This window comes from Eutrigla gurnardus (genome assembly GCF_963514095.1).
Source record: "Eutrigla gurnardus genome assembly, chromosome: 17".
NCBI lineage: Eukaryota > Metazoa > Chordata > Actinopteri > Perciformes > Triglidae > Eutrigla > Eutrigla gurnardus.
Window position 1 is genome coordinate 11,353,963 of NC_139928.1, and position 17,541 is coordinate 11,371,503.

The 17,541-nt window shown below is 42.9% G+C and overlaps 1 protein-coding gene across 2 annotated transcripts in view; it reads right to left on the reverse strand.

Annotated features, from left to right (window-relative positions):
* The window catches only part of ctnnal1 (catenin (cadherin-associated protein), alpha-like 1), a 41,702-nt gene extending 25,678 nt beyond the window's left edge, over positions 1–16,024 (reverse strand). For both annotated transcript variants that reach the window (XM_084032898.1, XM_084032897.1), the window contains exon 1: positions 15,669–16,024. In XM_084032898.1, coding sequence (XP_083889024.1) covers positions 15,669–15,764 — 96 coding nt within the window. In that variant the 5' untranslated portion in view covers positions 15,765–16,024. The remainder of the gene's footprint in view (positions 1–15,668) is intronic.
* Between the last annotated feature and the right edge of the window lie 1,517 nt (positions 16,025–17,541).

Genomic DNA, 17,541 nt, shown 5'->3' on the forward strand with positions numbered 1-17,541 from the left:
TTAGCCCATTGGAGTTGCATGAGAGAAGGGCACCGTTTGGCTCGGCAATCAGCCCTGACATTTGAATACGTGGACGGGCAGATTGACTCCACGGCAAACATCAGTGAGAAAGGTCGTCACTGACGAATGATAACAAGCTGCGACCGGGCGTGTAACCACCTACTCAAAGAGGACAATGAACAACATCAAGTATCATGTCTCTTTAGTGAGTCTGAATGACACATAGTAGGTTTTTTTGTGGAGGCAGTTAGGAGGGCTTTTATTCACCATTTTTTAAATAAAAACAAAAGATGCCAAACTTCTAAATGATTGATTCTCTTTGGTTGTTTTTTCTTTTTAGCAGCTGCACCTAAATTAAATAGTTTAAAACTGAAAACTGAACTAAAACTCTCGAGGCACTGCTTGTCTATTTAGAACAGGTATGTCTGCATTATAGTCCTGGGCTCTGTTCCAAAACATCATGCCAAGTCAGGACTGTATTATATACAGTGCAATGTTACTAGGCTACGTTCCATTACCTACATCATTATAGTATCGTAACAACGTTGTAATGGGATATCTGTCTCGTGAAAAACAACTTTTTAGCAGCAAATTTGCCTGTAGAGGCATGTTCTGTCTGCGTAGCATGTGAGATGACATTATGGAAATTATGGTACATATGTCGCTGGTTAAAACATGTTCCTTGCTCCTCGGACCACTGTGGTATGCCAGGGCCACGGTGTCAGAACAGTTGCATTGCATCGCACTAGAGTAGAGAAGAGACAGCCACCGAAACACACATGCATACACACATCTTACATTCAAGAGAGCACAATACCTCTTTTCATTCCTTCTTGCTCACGTAATTCTCTGGAAAGTAAGTGGGAGGGAGGGAGAGAGAGACGGAGGCTGACAAAGAGAAAGTCAGGGGGGGGGGGGGGTCAACCAAGGAGAGGAGGGATGTGCCCTGAACACAACACGACTGCCGGGTCAAACTCCCTCCGGCTGTCTCGTCAGTTCACCGGCCTCCTCTCCGCGTACCTGGGAATACTGGGTCAGCGTCGGCTACAGAGCACCCTGAGGCGGAGGCTCACCCGGGCCTTGAGACCTACATGCACCCAGCTTTTCATACCGTGACTCCTCTGTGCCCTAACATTTACTTTACTGAAGAAACCGACAGCGTGCTGCATGTTGAATATTATTTATTTTCTATGGCAGTCATGACTAGGCCCTGGGTATACATTCTTTTTTTATACGATACCAAAACTAGATTTTCTCAGTACCGTGGTTTGAAGGTCGCAAGCAGGTTTCCCGAATCAAATAAAATTAGCAATGCTTATCAGAAAATATCTGATTGAAGAATAAGTCGCCATTCAAGATCTTGGTGGTTTTCAATAATCAACGTTTTCAATCACTCAACACATTTCTATTCAATGCTCATAATGCATTACTGTTCTAAACCCATCTAGCAATGACACTCTTATTATTCTTAACCACTATTCTAGTACAGAACTGAGGTTTCAGCTACGTTCGCTGTACGTTTCATGGTCAAATGCACAACACGATTTGCTTACTAAAATTATATCTCTGCAGGTGACCATGACTTTCCCATTAAACCCGAGCCGACATCTAACCTCTAGTACTCCACTGAAAATGTTTTGCTCCAGGCTCCTCGCGTGACTCACAGCGCGCCGGCGTGTCAAACACTATACTTTTTTCTCTCTTGTTCCTGCTTTTGTCGCACCGCGGCACCGCGGCACAGCGGCAAGCGCTGCTGCAGTGCGAATCATCAGTTTTTTTTCTATGTGTGTAAGGGATTCAAGCTTGGTCGGATTAGCTGACTCACCGAGAGTAGCCCCGTGACTATAATGACAAATGCAGATATGTTTTACTGAACGAAGCACTTCAAACAATTCAACCATATCAACCAAAATACTTAAAATAATGTTGAATGCAGTTTTTTTTTTTTTTTTTTTCCAAACAACTCCAAAAGTACATTTCTTTCTTGGAATTTGGAATTGTTCCGCTTTCAGTTGCTTCTCCTGCATCTGCTGTGGTCGTGAAGGGCAGTGGCCTCAATGGGCTCGGCCTGCCCACGCGTGTATGCAGAGAAGCCAAAAGACAAAAACAACAGGATAGATTGTAAAGGTTGGCACACTGTGGACAAATCCAATAAACTCGGCTCGTATATTTTCACAGGGACCGCTCACTGTCAAATAAATGACAAATATAATTTCACTTATTGCCTGGTATTACAGCTTGGCATTGATTCCTTGGTGCTCTGCCATGGTTCAAGTGTTCACAGCCTCTTTGAAACCTCCTTTCAAATAGAGGGAATCTGGGCTTCCAGATTACATATGTGTGATTGTTTCACATGAAGAGAAGTATTCATCTCCAGGGCGGCACGCTGGCTTACCACTCATGTGCCATAGCGGGAGCAGTGTTTCCACTCAGGAAGTAGGGATCTAAAAGGAAAAGCAGAACAGGCTGCACGCTACCTGGTGCTCCATCATGGCTGTCTAAAAATAATGGGAAATCTATCAAGTCTTAAGTGGGCCCACTGAGGTTGCTGAGCGAACAGCTCTCTGGAGTCACTGTGACCTGAGCTAGTTGTAGTTTACCATATGACAAACGACAAGCTAAATTAAAACCCTTTATCAAAACACCCATCTTTTATCAGTAATTCCCATAATATACACGAGTTCAAATGCTTGGTTCCCGCGTGGAGGAAAGCCATGCTTGATATTTACTCATTAACACGTGCGCTGACCTGGTTTGTTCGTACACTGACAAGAGACACATAATCTCCGGTGAAAGCGGAGCGTTGCTACAGTGTAATGAGTCGGGGCTGATATGAGGTGCAGGAAGCCTAGAGGAACCAGCAGCAGCTGATAAGAGAGAAGGATAAACCTGGGAGAACAGCAGACGCACAGCTGTGATGAGAGAGATAGACGGGAGAACGTCAGAGGTCGTACAGTAAATAAGGGAAGAGGGTGGACAGCTACAGAAAAACAGAAGGCATGGTCGAGATGAGCTACGGAGAACTTTTTAAGATACTGCCTTCTTTCAGTCAAAAGTGACACTTGGATAAAACAGTGTGAACTCTGATCCAACGGTCCTTGCTGGGGGGTTAGACAAACACAACATGGCTCTGTTAACCACGGTCCAAGGTTAACTAAGGGACGGGAGCAGAGAGCATCGATCTCTGTTTGTAGAGCACCAGACCATGACTCACCGACCTCGTTTCTAAAAGAAAAACACCTTTTACAGTGGTTTACAGTTGAAACTTATCATAAGACCCCTAATATTACTTGCTGTTCCTACAGCTGAATTCCCTGTCAAACATGGCATCAACTACCATTAATTAGCTAATCAAACGTGACATTTTTGGGTAATTCACTACATGCGCAGGGGTTATATCTGACTATTTTTTGGAAAGATACAGCGTCTTCAAGGATTTCTACAGATTAAAACGGCCTCATTGTGAGTCTTGGTCTAAACATCAATACGTGACGTTATCTAGTTACAGATCCACAGGGAAATCTTCCTTTCTTACATGACACAGCCGTTTTTGCCACTAACCTTAATTGTTTTAGCTCTCTAGAAAAGGCTTTTAGTGAGTTGAAACGTGATACCGGATTGTTATTTAGTTCATGTGTAACGCTCAAAAGCTCTCGTTCTACTCAGATTCTGCCGCTGAAGAGGGAGGTTTGCACTTGTTTTGAGTACAGGGGAGGTTCTTCTGTCAAAACCACAACAAGACAATAGATTGGAACCGTTTCTCCAGGCGTTTCGTTAGTGCAGCCTATATGTCTGTCCAGTCTATATGCTTGAGATGGGCTCTAATTTTTCCTGCCAGTTTGTGGGTGTTGATAAAAGTGTGCATCACTCTGGGCTGGGCACTGGGCCTCTGAATACTGCTACAACATCTGACTTTAAAGGTGTCGCAAATATGGCTGTGAATATCAAACAATGCATCTTCTTGGATATCTCCAAAAGACGTAATTGTATAATGCCTTAAAAAAAAACAACTGTCGAAAACAATAGCAAGCAAATTATAGTCAAAATGCGATTATAAGGTTCCCAGAGTGTGAAATACGTCATGACAGCTTGAAACAAACCTAAACTGTTGAAATCAGGACAGCCAGGCTGACATCACAGGCATCTTTGATCCAAGCAAGTTTTCACTAAACATCCAAGACATAATATCAAAGACATCCCCGGCCCAGACAGCGGGGTAACTCGGATGAAGTCCCACCCATTTGGAAATGAACACCGTTTGCAGTTTCAATGTTCTCCAGGCTAAACTGGGCTCTTTGTTCCAAAGAAGGCCGGGTTGTCATTCATACATTTGCCTGGGTTGAATCTTTTACAAAGATATGGCTGTTGTTAAATTTGGCAAATGTGAAGGGAGAAAAACATAGCAGAAAAATCACTGAGACATCACATTTTACATCCATATGTGAGGTCTCCATTTGCTCCATCAGATTCAGCTGCAGGCAACATTTTGGAGAAAGTTTCATAACTTTCAAACAAGCCTTTGCTCCGATTCTGAAGTCAAAATTGGTTTAATTATTGAATGGGACTTACAGCACTTTGATAGAATATTCATATCATTTATCAGGCAAGGAGTTACATTCCTGGAAGAAAAGAGGCCAAGAAAACAAACATCTCAGTAGGTTTCATTTCGATATGGCCTGTTGTCGGTGGGCATAAACAGATCAAAATGTGCAAATAACAAACAACTAAAGCCTCCAATCCAAGTGGCATTGTAATTTTTATTATGTCCAAAAACAGATGAGATCCACAAAAGCAACTATGTACATTTTCTCCTATGAGTTGAATAAAATTAAATCTAGTCTCACCTTTTGATATGACGCACCTTCAAACCAAACAAGGAGAAGAATTTACATAAGCTGTAACAAATCTCTCTGAAACCTCTGGACCCTGACAAAATAAAAACAACGTGGCCCACAGCACTATTCCTTCTTTGTTCTTGACATCTGACGGCAAACTTTGAATATCCCCCTCGGTGATTTGTTGTTGTTGAAACCTGATATGAAAGCAGTCGAAAAGGTCAAACTCCAGTTCCTGATGAGGCTCTATTGTATTCATCGCTCTGCTCCTTAATTATCTCAGTAAGGATCTCAGTAAGAATGTAACCTGACAGAGACCTACCTCCGGATTCATCATCACCCAACATGCTTGAGATGAAACCCAATCAAGACCAGCGCCTGCCTCCTCAGCATCATCAGGGGCTCGGTTTGTTTTACAGGACCTCAGAGAGTGAACTCCAAAGAAAAGCGATTCAGCTCGAACGACGTTTGCCCCCGGAGTCACTTTATTGGATGCAACATGGCATGAAGACAACAGACAACCAAGCCATTGGCAAGTCGTCGCCCCCCCCCCCCCCTCTGGTCGTCTTCACACTGAGTTGTGTTTAATGACTGGGTAATTACATAAAGTCCTCAACAGGATAATCCTAACTGCTTGCCAACTCAGCCTCGAAAAACATTCCATCAGTCATCGTGATGGGTAATTACAAGTAATGGACAAATAATGGTGTGCGGTGAACAGTGTGTGAAAGTAGCTTAACCAGGCTCTGTGACGGCCTCCCAACAGTGACGCGTGTTCTGTAAAGGAGGAAAAAATAAAGAGGATGACATGCAGTGGTTGCTTGGAGGATGCTGATCTGACACATCTGACACCAAAGCACTGGCTTGATTCTAATATAATGAGGTTTGTGTTTCTTGAGTGGGAAAAGTAAAGAGACAAAGAAAAAGGGGCTTTGTTCCTTGTTCCCCCTTTTGGGGCACAAATCAAATGGAAAAAAACCAAAGCGCCTGATGAAAACGCTGCAATGATTCTCACAAGATTCCTCCAGAATCTTTTTGCCCTTCCAGGTTTGGAGCCTCTGAAATGTTCTTCCCAGAAGCAAGGAGGAGATGGGGGTGGTAGGATGTCAGGTGTGGAAGTTAACTCGACTGAAAACTATTGCCAGAGCGAATCCTCAACCAGAAGGGGAAAAATAAAAAAAGACGTTTCTAATAATGCGGTCTTGGAGGTGAGAAGAGATGGACTTTATAAATCAATGAAGTGTGTCCAACCAAACATCAAACCCCTTAACGCAGAAGGGTAGTAGCTGAGCGGGATGATTCATTGATGAAAGTGGCTGAGGCCAAGTTCAAGCCCTTGGAGGGGGGGGGGGGATAAAGGCACTAACTCATGCATACCAGCCAGTATAGAACGTGTAAAGGTCTCACCCTTTGAGACTTTGACTTTTGAGGCTAGGTGTGATTCCCCTATAAACAATACATGGACACAATTTCAGACAGCACTCTATTACTCATTGTAGGAGCTTGAAATATGAGCCCAGTAAAGGAATGCAGCCCCCTGACTTCAGACTACATAATGGCCTGTGTTGTGACACACCAACTCTTTCACACATACTTACAGGGGGGCTGAGGGAACGTGCTTTCACTACAGGTCACAAATCCATTCTCTTCAAGTATTTTCTGGTCAGGCTCTATTTACTCTCAGAAAAAAACATTGATTTGAACCAGTAGGAGCCTCCACACACAATCCATGTTAAAACCTTGAAAATAAAGTATAACCCCCTAATAAATATTCATATAATTATATACAATATTATAATCGCAAACCCTCACATTCAAACCCAAGCAAAGTTTTTATATTATCTGCAACTCAAAAAGCTCCTTTTAGCCCTTCAGATAACAGATACGCATGAACATCCAGGACAACCGGAACATTATTTATAGAAGGTGAGTGACATTAACTTATTTATAGGAGTGTGTGTGTGTGTGTGTGTGTGTGTGTGTGTGTGTGTGTGTGTGTGTGTGTGTGTGTTTGTGTGTGTGTGGTACACCCATGCTGGGCTGTTTCCCGACTGGCTGCCACCCACCAGCTCCAGTCACCCAGAAACAGTGACAAGATGAGAGCACCCTCCCCATACTGATAGGACTAGGAATCGCGTGCTTTCGGGTGATTGATCAGGGACTAGCTGGGGTTGGACGACAAGACAATCGGCAATAGGCTGAATCTGTGATCCCTGAAAATTTGGGGTGGCGATTCAAATGTCCTGTAAACTTTACATCATGGAATTTCTACTACTATTTTCTACTATTTTCTTCCCCGACTGAAGGTGCCATCTGAAAACGCAATTTTACTTTAAATATAGCTCAGCAACAGCGTTTGAGAACAAAACCGGTTCGTTCAGAGAGCCTTCCACCACTGTGTAATCTTATCGGTCTCGAGTTAAAATTATATTGTGCTATTCTATGGTCTTCTCACAATGTCTCAGATCATATCTGCTTACAATTGTGCTTGCAACACTGCAACGGCTTGTAAAAAAAAACATTTCCCCCGAAGATACGTGTCGGTCAGACAAAAGAGTGGTAGGAAATACCATCGTCTTGAGTGAATTCTGTGTCAAAGAAAGGGACAGCCGAAGCTGGCTGAGCTGGTTACATGCTGTTCCCCGTTCCTTAGAATAGGTGCAGGGCTGAGGATTATGTCTCAGTTTACAATCCCCCCCAAAAAAAGTATGGTGAAAGATCCAGAAACAGTGAGGCTGAACTTCTTCAGCTCTGTGCACGACTTGTAGCCTCCGGCTAGGTTTTCTGTACGGTTGCATAACTAAAGAGGTGATGCAGGGACACTGGGCTCTCTGGAGAGATTGAGATTAAAAGAGGGGGTTAGTGTGGAGAGATGGGGAGAAATTAAGTACAAGGCTGAAGACGGAGAATTAAATTAAGCAAGAGAGAGTAAGGGGTGTGACAGGAAAACACAATCAGGAAACTGGGCAGGGCCACAGAGGAAGGGCGGAAGGAATACAAACAAGGTGCTGTATTGCATCTTACATACTGATTTCCTCAAACCAACACCCTGAAGTCACATCATGAAGTGAAGGAAATCCAGTGTGTCTTCATAGACTACTTACAGTTTTACTCTGCTGGGTTTTATAGCCGCTCAAAAGGTCAAATGGTGCCACTTATTAATTTTTATTAGATTATTAGATTATATTAATTTATTAGATGACTGCTAATCAAACAACATAGGTTAACGTGCTCAATACAAATGCAATATTACAAACAAACGTATGTATGTATATGGAGGAGGCATGGGAAGAAGCTTGGAGGGGCACAGCAGACTTTAAATAATTAAAATGTCTGACTTCCGAATTCAAAAGGATAAGAAAAATGTTTGGTATTCTGTGTTCTCCTTGTCCTTCACACTCTTTGTTCTGTCGATGTCAAACCTCATCTCTTTAAAAGAACTCATTATCCAGAAGGGAGAAGTTCAAAGATGCTCAAAGAAAGCAATTAACACACGCGAGCCAGACTGAAGGATCCCTCTGTGGTACAGTCAGCAATGTTGCTGCTTGAGAGGGAGCGAAGAACAAACATGATGTGTCGGAGACGCTTTCAGGATCTACGTCAGATACTTCTGTTTTGTATGACTTTAAAAGACAGCGTTCATTCGACATCTGTACTTGCAAGAATTTATATGATATTCATATCCAAAGAAAAACACAGCATTTTTTTTCCCCCAGTGGTTCCCAAACTTTCCCCCCTCAATATATCTTATCGTATCTTGTGAGATAGCGTTGCTATGACAGCAGGTGGTATAGGATCATGATGTATTGGTCTGGGCTACCATACAGAGCTGAGGTTTTCTGTGTTGGCTCCTCCCCAGGGGGGTGTGGACCGAGAGACGTGAGGTAAAATTAAAGTAAAGTTACTGTGTGAGGTGAAAGGCAAGTACGGTACTTCAAGATAGTGAAACCTGGCATCCAAATATGAACTCTTTCTCACAGACGAAACTCATGATACACATGTTTTAGATTATCATTATCTCCGATATCTATTGTGACTCATTATACCACTTAGAAATAATAGGAAAAAACACTACTGTTCTTCAGTATGCAATTCAGTGACAGCTGTCTGTTGAGCTGCAACAATTTATCGATTCGTTGTCAACGTTTTTTTTAGCTCATTTGAGCCCTTTTTTAAGAAAAATGTCTTTAATGTGAACATTTTCTTGTTCATTTACCGTTCCATGATCGTTAACTGAATATCTTTTGAGTTGTGAAGAAAAAAACATTTGAAGATGTTATCTTGGGCTCTGGGAAACACATTTTGACCATTTTCTTACATTTTATCGACTCAACCACTAATCGAGTCATCGTGAAAACAGCAGACAATAATCATCAGTGAAAATAACCCTCAGAAAATAACCCTCAGCAGACAACTGGGGCTGCACCCCAGTTGTCTGTACAATCATGGACACATTGCAAACAGGAACTGCTAACAGCTAATTTGTCATACTTTAATTCATGACCAATATGCCAAAATGTAAACAAATACAGGCTAAAAATAAGGCTCCAGTTGGGGCCCAGAGCTAACCAACAATATGCTTCCTGCTTACATCTCCTAAAGCATTATGGGATCTGTAGTTACGAAACAAAGGAAAGCAAGAAAAAGTACGATGTATGATTTTTTTTATAGTTATATATTTTATATAGTAGAGTGTAAACACTATGACACATTACTCCCTTTTGTGCAGTTTTATCAACCTTTTTTAGACAACCTCACAGCTGGAAAGTCTTCCTGCCTTCTCCAGGACTTGCAGAGCTTCCCCTCGCAGCGCCCGGACCCCATATCGTGCACCGAGTGTCCTAGTCAATGTTTTGTGCTCAAGACTGGAATTATCACTCCACTGAGCCAAGAAAGCGCCAACTGAAAAGCAATGGGAGACAAACAGCTGTCTGCCAAATACTGATCTGTTTACCTGTGGTTGCCCAGGCAGCAGACAATATTGATACGTTGTGCGATATCTCTGCCAATACCTGACAAGACGAGTGGGAGGCTACAAGTATACAGTAGGTAGGCTGTCTTTTTACACGTCTCCTCTGCCCCGACAGCATCTCTGATAACACACCATGTTTCTTTCCGTCTATATATCCATACAACTGATTTCAGTGTACATCAGAGTAATTATTATCATCAACAACGACGTGCTCGTCTAATCTGGGTGTGTTGATGCATCTGTTTCCATCCACAGGGTGCTTCCAGTGAGGCTTAACAACACAAAACACCATGCTACATTAGGCAACACATTCCTGCTGATAGAGATCTCTTCCTGTGTGCTGTGCTCACACTTTGAGATGAGATGTCTCAACACTATATAATCATCATAAACTAAGAATATACTGCAAATGCAGGCTGGTAATGGGCCATGTGGCGACTTGATAGTGAACACAAATGCCTCTAAAAGCCTTTGCAGGCCTTCGAGGGCGCTTTACATACGATACTTATAGCCGGGCATTGTGAAGAATCATTTAAACAGATTTCTAACATTCCATTTTAAACAGCCAATAGCAATATATGTTTACAGACATACGTCCTGGATTTGAAAGGTGCTGAGGTGGAGCTGAAAATTGCTTTTTTTAATTTTCAGTTGACAAATAATGCAAAGCTCTGAGCTACGTGATCACCTCTGATAATGGGAAGGATTATAATCAATACTTTACCAACCTCCCAGCTTCAGCAGCGCGTATTGGTCAGAGGCAGAAACTTTCATTGAGACGATTAAAAGTGGTTATGGCTATTAGCTGCAACCTTTCGATAACCTAAATGGCAGAGGACCAGATAGCTTTTTTTCAACACTTAATTAACTCCGCTGTTCTCTCTAGGTGACTGATCCCTTTAGGCTGGATTATGTGGAGGCGCACACACACACACACACACACACACTCATAAACGTGCACAGGCACTCACACAAAATACCCAAATTTCTCATGCGGAAGCATATTAGTAAAGAAGAGGTCAACGGATCGACATGCGAGACGGACCCTTTTATCGGCACTTAAAGCAATCTGTAATGACTCCCCTGATAGCAATAGTGAGAAGAGCGAAAGGGGGAGTGCAGGGGGGTAGGGGGGGGGGGGGGAGTGGTCATGCAAGCCGTTTATGCTTGTGTGTGTGTGTGTGCGTGTCAGACAAATACAAAAAAAAGTGGGATGTGAGAGACACTAAACACTAAAACGCTCCTCAGATCCTCATTTACACAATAACGCGAGTGAGAATCACTGTGATTTTGATTCTGCTGAAACAAAACACTACACCACAGGCTCTGCCAGTCTAAAACTGCGTACTGTATTGACAAATAAATGAGTAACGGTGATAGCGTACGTACTGGCCACTCTCTCAAACAGAGTGGCCGCACTGGGAATGTGTTATCGGACACTTTGTTGGTTCAGTCTTGAAGGGTGGACGGCGATCAGGTCAAGGTGGCAACACACAGAACGCAAAACATGCAGGTGCTTACGCATGAAACCTCGAACCACAGCGTCGCAGATCCACGCAGTTTCTGTCGTCCGTGAGCAAACAATCACACATACCAAAGTATGCAGATACAAAGACGCACAAACCACACTGGAATCCCCCACCCTTCTCTCTCTCTCTCTCTCACACACACATAATACAGGCTTATTCTGTGGCGCACTGCAATCCTCGTGTGGTTTTACCTTCATGCCAGGGACCCATTTGTCTTCATTATCATCACACGGCTGGAGGAAGCCGATCTGTTAGCGCTGGTGGCAACAGTAATGCCTCTCTGTCCAGGTATAAAAAACAACTCCACTACCTGGACGTTTGTCATGTCAGCCCTCCACAGGACCAGGAACATTAAGCTGAAACCTCAATGAAACTGCATTTCCAACATTTCCAAGAAGAGAGAGTTTTGTTTAATGCAGTATTTATGTGGCAAAATGCTAATGCTCTGAGCCATTCACATCCTCAAACTTGCTTGTTCGGGTAACACATATGCCATGTCAATCCTGTTTGTGAGTAAAACGAACATGGAAAAGCTTCTCTTTTTTTACCCACGGTCCTTGAGCACATTAGACGGCACTGGAAGCACTGCAGAATCCCTGGAAGCATGACAAAGTCGAGGTCTAAAAAAGAATATTGGACAGAGAACAGATTTTCCAGGTCCAATTATAGTTGGAGAAAGAAACTTGTGACTTAAAAACGGAGCTGGCATAGCTATGTAATCACAAGGCCAGTGTGTCAAAAGTGTTTGAATGTTCACCTGATCAAAGTCTGAGATATAACTAGCAGGCCCCTTTTTCATTCCCACACATCTTTACCTCAAAACAACACCGTTGCACCACACCAGCCTGAGGACCACCATGTCCGCACCCAGACAGCGGGTGTGTTTTTACTAGGAACACACCTCAATTATAAAAAAAAACTTGGAACAGAGCTGTTATTTCACTAATCTACACTTCAAAACAAGAGTCGGATCTCAAGGAAAAAACAGCCAGATTATCACTAATTGCCTTCCAGCTGGCAATAGAGCAGATAGGACACACACACACACACACAACAACACACACATCCTCATAGTTTCGCTTCTCACCGCCTGATGCCCAATACATTTTTGACTTCCGCAACAGGAAGCCTATGGGTATGGAGATGGCTGCAGCAGAGAAGACGACGCACATGAGCGAATTCTTAGCCGAGGAGAGCGCTCCTGTTAAATCGAGTGAGGGCCCCTTCTGTTCTGAAAAGGGTGAAGTGGACGGTCAAATTGATAGGGGATGCACATAGACAACATCCAGGTGGCCGCATTACGAAAACAGGACCCAGACATCATTCAGACATCATTTAAATTGCTAAAATTGCACCAACGTTGGGAATGAAGTCAACACTCAGACTCACTAGTGAAGAGATAAACACACACACCTGTGCTCCATAAGACAGGTATATATACACATATAAAAAGAGAAGAGGTGGGCGGGACTGTGTGCATGCATGTGTGTGTGTGTGTGTGTGTGTGTGTGTGTACGGAGTGCAAGGACTCCCAGGCCTATAATTACACCCTGGTGGGAGTGAAGCTGATAACAGAGGCCTGAGGATGTGAACGTCATAGAGGAGAAGAGACACAAGAAAAACAGGGGACAGTGCACAACATGATACCTTATCAAACACCAGCTTCTCTCACCGATGCTGCCTTTTTCATTTCCAGCCGTGATCGTTATCTAATGACCCCCGCGGCACACGAGTAACACACATATATACAAACAAATTTCCTTTAAAAGGAAAAAAAAAAAATGGCACAAAACAGCCCACACAGTCGGTGCGTTTACGGCGGCTATAATGAGTTAATTATAACCCATGTAAGGCAATATTCATTCTCAGTACAGTCACGTAAACTCAGTTATCATTCTCACATTGAGGCGGTAATCAGAGTACCACAGCTGCGTTAAACGTCAGTCTTTCTCATGACCACTTATATACACAAGTTAGACAGATTTATTTTTGCATTTTGATTCAGTGCACATGCGTCAGAAGCCCTAACATGGCAAGTGACAGTTGTTCTATACATGCATAAAACAAGAAAAAGCAGCAAAGTCCCTTCACTTTGCTGCTATGTTTCTATTTCCTATTAGACAGTAGAATACCACATCTACTTCTGGTTATTAAGCCAACAATTATACAAGTCATGTACATTATTATGTACAATGCACATGGGTTACTGGGGAAATTAAGTTACTATGAAACATGTAGGGCTGCAACTAATTTCATCATGGAATAATCAGAAGATTATCTTCTCAGTGATTAATCGTTTGATCTGTTGGATCTTAGACAATTCCAAAACAAATGCCCATCACAAGTTCCCAGAGCTCATGTTGTCACCTTAAAACATTTTCTTTTGTCTCAATCCCAATTATATTCTTTTATTAAGAAACCCAGCAAAATATTCACATTTGAGAACACAATTTTTGCTTGAAAAAAATAAGAAAAAAAAGACTTAAATGATAAATCAATTGCAACTTTTGCTGTAACTGGCAATCGACTAATCGTTTCAGCTCTAGAGGTTTTGTGAATATAATTGAGTGATTTGTGTGCATGTGACAACGCTGCACTCACAGGAGAAACCAATGCACCGGCCAGTACCTCACTGAGTGACCGTTCTCCAGATGACATCAACAACAACAAGAAAACATTACATATGGAGATAATGGTCCTAGGAAATGTTGTTTCTTTCAGCGTTGCAGAGCTCTGTTGCTATGGGGACCAGCATCACACTGAAGGGAAAAAAAAGTTCAGAAAGCTTGTCCTTGAGGCCCACGATTCAACATAGTGGACCGTTATATGCTGAATGTCGCTAGTATACAGCACAGTCTTCTATACTACACACTGGAGCTCGGCCAGGCTTTCTCAGCGGGAAGGAGAAGTTTGCTGCAGTGTTTATTATTAAGATAACGCAGAGTGCAGCCTTTTACTGAAGGTTTTTTACACAATATAACAGCAGTGCTTACTATAAATATTCTCACAGGGATTGCCGTTTGCATCACAGGTATAACCTCACCTGAATTCCTCCTTGATTTCTCATATTGTATAACCAAACTCCTAACAGGTGTCCTTTTCTGATAACTAACCCATATCCATTCAGTACAGGATGACTTTACAGTATATCTTCCAGAGCAATGAGAGGGAGGAAGCAGGCTTTCAGTTTTCACAGGGGGGGGGAGGACGGTGTCAGAGACCTTCAATCATGGCATTGTCCAGACTCTGTTAACCCACCGGTGAGGCGCCTCACTTCCACCGCCTCTCAGTAGAAGCAACAGAACATTTACAGGTCTCTGGCTCTTTAGCCTCCTGCACAACAGGGGTGTATTAGCATTTATAAGACCGGTGGTCACTCCCCCATTCAGGAGATGCAGCCACCGCAGTCGTCCTCATTTCAAAAGCAGGCAACCTTTGCAAAAAGTAAATAATCTGGTATTTCCTAAAACGGAAATCAAAAAGCTTAAAAAGACATTACCGTTGAACAAATCATTACCGAACAGGCTTGGAGTTTGCAGTCTAATTGCTGTACCATACAATAAAATGATTCATTATCTCTGACCCCCTTGCTTTTAAAGCCGGGGCTGCTGTTTAGAGTGTGCAAGAGAAGAGTCGCTGAAAGAGCGCAGTGGCTTTAAGTGGGTCTTTCTTTCTTCTTCTTCTGTTTATTGAAAAACAAAACAAGTGCCTCAAAGTGGCACAATTAGAGAAGTGGGAGTCACAGTACAGTCCTGGCTGCACACAACTTCTCAGGGAAAAGTGGCCCTCTTGAACAATGTTTTCTCAAAAGAGGAGGGCGACAACTTCCAGGAGAGTTTCTGGTGATATCCTGCCAAAAAGGGGGATTAATATCATATTAATTGGGGGGTTTTCTTTGGATGGCTGCTCATTGGTTTAATTGCTCTCCAGTTTCATTTCCCCATTTACACTGCAGTGTAGCCTGTTATGTAATTCTCTTGTATGTTGAAAGTTTGGAGTTCATAAGACTTTGCTGTGTGTGTGTAATAACAACGTGTAACGACGTAGCCTCGGCTGTATTCTACTCACCATTACTGATAACATCGGTGACAGCAGCAATGTAACGACTTGTAGTGAATTCAAACACACGTGGGACAGTCTTTAAACGAGCACGAGAGCGAAACACGCATTCTCCACACACAAACACACGCGCGCGCGCAGGTAAACACGAGAATCAAAGTTAGCCTCATGTAGTGCGAACACGGCTGTTGTGACGTAAAAAAGTACGTTTAAAAGTAGGCCTACGGTGCTCCGAAACAACAGATATAACGCCTCGGTTTGCGGGGTACTCACCTGCGATACTAAAGGAATAAGCGTCTGCTCCACCGAGCGAGTTTTGATTTCCAGGCCGGAATCAAAGTTACTGTTGCCGCACGGAGATGAAGCCATTCCCGCCGAGCTCTCCCTGCCGGACGGCACCACACAATACACGGACACAACGGAGTTCACTTAAGAGCCGCTTTCTCTTGCTGTTTTCGCAGCCCGCGAACTGACGTAACGGACTTCCTATTGCACACCGGGATTCCTGCCTCGGTTACACGGTCGGTTACCGAGTGGCTCTCCACGCTCCGCGCGCTGCTGTTTTAATCCGGTGGTTGCGCCGCTAATGTCCATGTAGTTAACTCAGCAGCGGCGGGGAGCAGACTGCAGCAGCACACACCACTGTGGGCAACCGCACACACGCGCGCACCACGGCACGCACACGCATCTGCAGGTCCCCCCACCGCTGGCTGCTCGTGTGCAAAGTGCACTTCATCATGTTTTCTGAAACACTATTACACGTTTGGATTAATATTTAATTTCAGTATTGGCAGTAGTGTTTGGACATAACGTGCAAAAAAAAAAAGTAGATCTGATCTGGACTTTTTTTTTTGTATTGTATCAATCAGTCATGCATGTTTCAGAGGATCTTATGTTTGAGTTTTAGAGCTATAATTTCATAATCCAGCCACCCACCCATGCAGGTTTCAGATGACTTTGCAGCCAGTGTCCCCACAGATCTCTGGCTTGATCCCAGAGACACAAATAAAAAAAAAACATTATCCCCTGGAGTCTGAGAATCCCTTATCATCCTCTCAAAACATCCACCAGATATGCCAATCAAGCCGCCCGCTCTGAATGGAATACTGCTCAAAGGGTTGCGTGCTTTGCCATTGGGCCCTTACAGTATTTTTTATTTATAAGAGTTCAGTTTTGCTTGTAATAAGTAAACTACTAAAATTGCAAACAAATGTCAAAAACATAATGAGCCAGCATTTGTTGTTTTGATATTTAAAACAAACTGGAATACGTAGATCTGACATGATTGGGATTTTTTTTTTTTTTTTTTCAAATAAAGGGGATTATCCTCTGTAGTCATATTTTCATTGGATGACAAGTGCTGGAAATCTGTTTGCAAAAGTGTAGCTGAACCCATCATTACAACTGGAGATGTGTGTTTGAGCTGTGGACATACGTGTGCTTTCTTTTCATACTAATTGTATTTCTTTTTATAAGCAGAAGGATGTGATGCAAGATAAGATGCTTAGAGGCGTAAATCCCCCATTTCACATTTATCCATTACCAAAATTCAGCACATCCCCACATCCCTCCCAATCTCCCCCGACTGCTTCCCCAATGTGGATCTGAAGACAGAAAAAGAAAAGATAAAAAGAAACTCAGAAATGCCAAAGGGATAAACCAAAACAGCGGTACAATAGAACTATGAATCTTTTGATGCGTGATAAAGACTTACAAACAGGGTTTTTGTGTTTTTGTATAAGATCTTTTCCCCCCAGAGAAATGGCAGGATGACATTTCATTACAAACTGACTGACTTGGAGGTTACAATGACTCATACAGATGTTATTTCTGGATGGAATGACTTTGGTCTACACGAGACGATCTGGCATCCCCTTTCCAGTAAGGCCCATAACTTCTACTTACACTATTATCAATGTGTGTAGATTGACTGCATTAGGGGTTTTATTTAATCTTGCTATCACACTCCAAACGGGGTAGAAAGAAACACGTTTTTACCCCGGTGACACATTGTTCCCCTTCTTATTTTGTGACCCAGTGACTTGTATCCATAAAAGGACAAATACTTTATTGCCTACTGGATCTGAGCCTTGACCAAACTTGACCAAATTCTCTGTATCCCCAAGTGGCTCCGGTAGCTCTTTGT